The following is a 6618-nucleotide window of genomic DNA, read 5'->3' as shown; positions in this document are numbered from 1 at the left end:
GCTTTCCTGTCCCCTCCTGCCTTCTAGTCCTTGTCCCTGGACTGCTGTGCCTCATTAGTCCTGTTTTGTTTTATGAGGCTGTCCAATTCCCAGCTGAACAGTGATCCTCGGGAATGACTTCACCACTGAGCTAAAATGGTGTCCGGAGGCCATACTCTCGGGGTTTCTCCAGTCTCTCAGACCAGTAAATCTGGTCTTTTTTTTTTTTTGTGAGTTAGAATTTTGTTCTACATCCTTTTCCAGCTCTGTCCAGGACCCTCTATTGTGATCAGTGGTGGTAGCTGGGCACCATCTAGCTGTGCTGGACTCAGTCTGGTGGAGGCCGTGGTAGCTGTGGTCCGTTAGTCCTTTGGACTAATCTTTCTTGAAACATCTTAATAGATATTCTGACAATTCCTGGAAGGTTGTTTTTTGCCGATGCCTTCAGTGCAGCTTGGACTTCTTCCTTTAGTTCCATTGGTTCCTGATCATATGCTACCTCCTAAAATGATTGGTACAGTGACTCTGTGTATTCCTTCCATCTTCTTTTGATGCTTCGTGTGTTATTCAGTTTTTTGCCCATCTAATGCTTCACTTTTGCAACTAGAGGCTTGAATTTTTTCTTCAGTTCTTTGAGTTTGAGAAATGCCGAGTGTGTTCTTCTCTTTTGGTTTTCTAAATCCAGGTCTTTGTACATTTCATTATTATGCTTTACTTTGTCTTTTTGAGCTGCCCTTCGAAATCTTTTGTTAAGCTGTTCTGTTTCACCATTTCTTCTGTTTGCTTTAGCTACTCTATGTTCGAGAGCAAGCAAGTTTCAGAGTCTCTTCTGACATCCATTTTGGTCTTTCTTTTCTTCTGTCTTTTTAATGACCTTTTGCTTTTTTCATGTATGATGTCCTTCATGTCGTCCCAGAACTTGTCTGGTCTTCAGTCATTAGTGCAATGCATCAAATCTCTTCTTGAGATGGTCTCTAAATTCAGGAGGAATATACTCAAGATGGTACTTTGGCTCTCATGGGCTTGTTTTAATTTTCTTCAGCTTCAACTTGAACTTGCATATGAACAATTGACGTTCTGTTCCATAGTTGCCCCCTAGCCTTGCTCTGACTGATGATATTGAGCTTCTCCATCATCTCTGTCCACAGATGTAGTCAATTTGATTCCTGTGTATTCCATCCAGCAAGGTCCACTTGTATAGTCATCGTTTATGTTGTTTTAGAAAAGGTATTTCCAATGAATAAAGTTGTTGGTCTTGCAGAATTCTATCATGAGATCTCCTTCATCATTTCTGTCACCAAGGCTGTATTTTCCAGTTACCGACCCTTTTTTTCCAACTTTTGCATTCCAGTCGCCAGTAATTATCAATGCATCTTGGCTGCATGTTTGATCAATTTCAGACTGCTGAAGTTGGTAAAAATCTCCAGTTTCTTCATCTTTAGCATTAGTGGTTGGTGAGTAAATTTGAATAATAGTTGTACTAACTGGTCTTCCTTGTAGATTTATGGATGCTGTCCTTTCACTGACAGTGTTTTATTTCGGGATAGATGTTGAAATGTACTTTTTGACAATGAATACGACACTGTTCCTCTTAAATTTGTCATTCCTGGCATAGTAGACCATATGATTTTCCTATTCAAAATGGCCAATACCAGTTCATTTCAGCTCAGTAATGCCTAGGATATTGATCCATTTCATTTTTGACAGCTTCCAATTTTCCTTGATTCACACTTCGTGAATTCCACATTCCGTTTATTAATGGATGTTTGCAGCTGTCTTCTCATTTTGAGTCATGTCACATCGGCAAATGAAGGTCCTGAAAGCTTGACTCCATCCATGTCATTAAGGTCGACTCTACTTTGAGGAGGCAGGTCTTCCCCAGTCGTATTTTGAGTACCTTCTAACCCAAGGGGCTCATCTTTCAGTGCTATATCAGACAGTGTTCTGCTGCTATCCATAAGGTTTTCACTAGCCAGTTTTTTCAGAAGTAGATTGCCAGGTCCTTCTTCCCAGTCTGTATTAGTCTGGAAGCTTTGCTGAAACCTGTCCACCCTGGGTGACCCTGCTAGTGTTTGAAATACTCGTGGCATATCTTTCAGCATCACAGCAACACACAAGCCACCACAGTATGACCAACTGACAGATGAGTGGTGGAAATTAACAAGAATTCCTTGGTATTATGTAATACCCACCAGTCCATTATTAGAGTTCCCTGATTGTTTCAAAAATGCCTTTTTTACTATTGGATTTTAGAGGAATGAACGGTCAAAGAGACTTCACAATTCAATGGAACACTTACTTAGCTTTTCTGAGCCACCGTTTCCTCATCTACAGAATGAGAAGATTTAAATAAAATGATGTGTGAATCCTTTATATTGCGGGTCCAAACAAGGTTCACACATTGCATTTGCTGTCATGTCTCTTTATTCTTCTTTAATTAAAGTAAACCAGCATTTCCTCCTCTTCTTTCCCCCATGCAGTCTACTTGTTGCAGAAACTGGGGTAGTGTCCAGTAGAGTGTCCACCATTCTGGATTTGTCTGTCGGTTTTCTGTGGTGCCGTTTGACTTCTTCCTTTATCCTATGTATTTTTAGAAGTGAAAGTTAGCTCTAGAGACTTGATTCAGGTTCAGCTTTTTGGTAAGAACACTTCAGAGGTGGTGCTGAGTGCTTCCTATTGAATCACAGCAGGAAGCACAGGGTTGTCCCACTTTTAGTGATGCTAAAAGTGATGCTAAGAGAGAGTTCCAGTGGTGACAGCCTGATTTTTCTCTAAACAAGGCATTTTTAAGCCTTTGGTGATTAAATGACTAGAGGTTTTTATTTCCTCCCTTTATGATGGCCTCCTTACCTTGAAATCCTTCTGTAGTCTGTGTCAGAAAGCTTTCCACCAGGGAACCTCTGTGGCACTGGAGTGACCTCCAAGGTCATTGCTCCGATGATAATAATCTCCTTTTTTTCCTCAGGCTTCCTTGACAAATATTTTCCTCCTATTATTTTCTCTCCTTCTTGTCCCATCTTTTTTTGTCCCAGTTATTCATTCATTAAACATTTACTGAGTACCTACTTTGTGGTAGGCGCTGTAGAAAAAAGTGGTGAGGAAGGCATGGTCCCTGTCGTTTGGGAGCAGTGCGTGCTAGCTGAGGTTTGAATCTACTCTCTGTCTTCTCCTCTCTCCTTCTTTTCAGCCAATGCCTTAGTCCCCAGTGATGGTACTCAGAGCAAAAAAGATTATGGAAACATGCCTCAACAAATCCTAGGTATAGCGCTCCTTTTAAGTAGTTGCAATTACTATATTATAATATAGAGTTTATTTGTTGCAAAAGATGCTGTTCCCAAGCCAGAGGATTGTTTTGTTCTTCTATTTATCATTATCCTTAGGAAAGAAAATCTTTGACAAATGTTTTTGATAAAGAATTTTAGATAAAGTTCCAGTTGATCAACAGGGGCTTCTATTAAATATTTGTCCAAAGGCATTAGAGGGTCTAACTAATGTTCATCATTTTGCTTTGACAGATTTCTTAGGATAAGACTATGTTTAATGAATCCGTATTAGTTATTACAGAATACTGCAACATAAAATACAAATGCAAAAATGAAAAAAAATTGTTTTACAATGTAAAAAAATTTCCTAGCAGATAATAGACAAGGAAACCATAGAGAAGACACCACGATATCTGGATCTTAGATTCTTCAGTTGACTTCCTTTCCTATTAGGTCTGTCCTCAGATTGTGGTTTGACTGACTTAAGAAAGCGGAAATTGGCATTATAAGAAGCTTGTCCTTCAAATATCCTGAGCCTTTCTGCATTTTCCTTGATTTTGTTCTGTTATTTACCCCTCACTAATACTTGCCTTGCTTTATACTCTGTGTTCCTAGGTCCACTCACTTTCTCTTGTGCTGAATAAGACCACCAGTGAGCTTGCTAAAGCAAATGTGTCTAAACTAATGGCACACCTGGAAATGACTGGTAAGTGGGGAAAATCAGACTTGCAAAGCATTTGAACATACAGATCCCAAATCTAATTGTCCTCATGGGCTAAGTAAAGTGTGGATCAGTGGCTTGATTGTGGTTATTGGTCTGATCATGATTTGTGGCCCTGGTTCCCAAATACTAGTTTATGGATCACAGTCATCTGGATAACTGGTTAAAAATGCAGATGCCTGGCACCCTTTCCTCTCTCTACCCCCAAGAATCTGATTCAGTAGGTTGGATGGCGCCTTGGCATCTCTCTGTGTTTTTAACAGACTATCTAGTGTGACCAGATACTCTTTTTTGTCAAAATCAGGATATTTTTGAGAGTGAATGAGGACACTATTAATAATTACACCCGGAAAACAGGCATATAACAAGTCTATTTCTGGGAAAGTAGGGCTTCTGTTTACTCTATAGCCAGCCATCAATAGGGGACATGGTTGTAGGCAGGAGGATATTGTTGCAAAGCTGACATTCTTTCTAATGGGACTTTGTGGGTTTAAGTTCCTACTAGTTTTGATCACACAAGTGATCAACTACATCAGATTCTAAATAGTAGGAATTTATGGAGTGTGAATTAAACATTGTTCCTTCCACAAAAATATTAATTAAATAGGGAAGATTACAAAGCTCAAGTGTTGACTCTGCAGTAAAAACAAAAATGTCTTATGGTGAAGGAATGTACCGAAATTGAGGTTTTTTATTTCTAGTATAAATTCATTTGTAAACGCTTTCTAGAAGAGATAGATCTTTGAGATTGGGAGAAGCTTGGGTATTTTTGTGAGAAGTTATTAAGAATCAAAAGCAGTATGTTTCTTCAGTTTGTTAGGAGCAGAACTAGCATGCCAAATGTATATACGTTAGCAATTGATTTGTAATGATAATTATGATGATAAAATTTGCTTTGAGGAAGCAAAAATTCAGAATATTCCTTCTTAGTATCCATACAGTTTTGAGAGTGACTCATTTTAGGTTTACACCCCAGATGTACATGTTTCAGCATTTCTTCTTTCTTCTACCCACCTTCCAAGGCTTCATTCATGTATTGTTAGAGTAGTTAACATGGGCTGGTAGTTCAGTTTCAAATCTACTGTATGTCTCCAGTGTCTGTTTAACTCATTAATCTTTTTGAAAAATTACCAAATCACACTAAAGCCCTTTAAGGTTGTTTGAATACCTGACAAATTTCTGACACCTTCTTCCTTTTTTCTTTTATCCGTAGTGCAATTAATAGACCTTAATGATATTTCACTAATTCTAATTAGTGGCCTAATCTCAGAAACGATCACGTTTATATCTACATTTCTAGATATTTTATCATTTAAATTGTACATGCATTTAATTTAATTTCTTTCCCCTTGTAAATGCTAACATGTGATGTTGCTCTATTATTTTCATCACTCTTTGACTGTTTGAAATACTGCATAACATATTTTTCTGGGTATATTGGAATATGAAAATTTACTTTTGACATTAATTCAATTAAATACAAAATGTCTGAGGCATGCGTATGTAAGTTTTTGTCGAGGACCTCTTTAAGGTGTATGATTAAAAGGGTATATAATAACGTGTTTTAATTTTAACATCCTTAGAGGGAGACCTGGCCTTGCAGGGAAGCATTGGGAGTCTGTCTCTTAGTGACCTTACATCCCATGGAGAGTTCTACAGAGAACGATTCACTACAAGTGGAGAAGAAGCACTCATCTTCCAGGCTTTTAAGTACAGATATTCATCTTTTCTTACCTGATAGTTTTTCATAACTGCATGCTGTTTCAAATTCTCATTGGCTAAATGATGAAGAAGAGTTTTGAAAAATTAGCCCTGGTGGCACAGGGGTTAAGAACTATGGCTGCTAACTAAAAGGTTGGCAGTTCGAATCCACCAGCCGGTCCTTGGAAATCCTATAGGACAGTTCTACTCTGTCCTGTAGGGTCACTATGAGTTGGAATCGACTCAACGGCAGGAGGTCAACGGGTTAGGTAAAATTGATAAAATCTGGTTGTGAGGAGTCCTGTTTTATATTAAATTCCATTAAAATGGATCTGTGTTGAAGTGGGCTACTCAAGCCACTCATAAATGACTGAAGTAATTTTGACGGTTAAAACACCCAGACTCTCATGCTAAGTTAGGACTAACTTGCTGTGTGACCTTAGTCAAGTCACTTAATCTCCATGCTTTTGTTTCTCTTTCTGAATATGGAGGGAATTGAGATCATTTCTTTTTATTTTTTTTGTGCTTTAGGTGAAAGTTTATAGATCAAGTTAGTTTCTCATCCAAAAATTCATACGCACATTGTTACGTGACCCTAGTTGCTATCCCTGTAATGTGACAGCACACTTCCCTTTTCTACCCTGGATTTCCTATGCCCATTCAACCAGCTCCTATCCCTTTCTGCCTTCTCATCTCGCCTGTGGACAAGAGCTGCCTATTTAGTCTCATGTATCTACTGAATGAAGAAGAAGCACACTCTTCACGAGTATCATTTTATGTCTTATAGTCCAGTCTAATCCAGTCCAGAATGGTTTTAGTTCTGGGTTAACAGATAGTCCAGGGGCCATGTCTTCTGTGGTTCCTCTAGTCTCAGTCAGATCATTAAGTCTGGTCTTTTTACTAGAATTTGAGTTCTGCACCCCACTTTTCTCCTGCTCCATCAGGGACTCTCTG

The 6618-nt window shown here is 38.7% G+C and overlaps 1 protein-coding gene across 8 annotated transcripts in view; it reads left to right on the top strand.

Moving 5' to 3' along the window:
* Positions 1 to 6618, top strand: part of VPS13D (vacuolar protein sorting 13 homolog D) — a 301392-nt gene that overhangs the window by 46141 nt on the left and 248633 nt on the right. For all 8 annotated transcript variants that reach the window (XR_002824255.1, XR_002824256.1, XR_002824257.1 and 5 more), the window contains 2 exons: positions 3858 to 3948; positions 5547 to 5673. Coding sequence is in view for 5 of the 8 variants with exons in the window: in XM_023732177.1 (XP_023587945.1) it covers positions 3858 to 3948; positions 5547 to 5673 (218 nt within the window). In the remaining 3 variants the exon portion in view is untranslated. The remainder of the gene's footprint in view (positions 1 to 3857; positions 3949 to 5546; positions 5674 to 6618) is intronic.

The sequence above is a fragment of the Trichechus manatus genome, unplaced genomic scaffold, assembly GCF_000243295.1.
Source record: "Trichechus manatus latirostris isolate Lorelei unplaced genomic scaffold, TriManLat1.0 scaffold00048, whole genome shotgun sequence".
In the NCBI taxonomy this organism is placed as follows: Eukaryota; Metazoa; Chordata; class Mammalia; order Sirenia; family Trichechidae; genus Trichechus; species Trichechus manatus.
The sequence above is the reverse complement of the archived record's forward strand: the minus strand, read 5'-3'. Positions and strand labels throughout refer to the sequence as shown.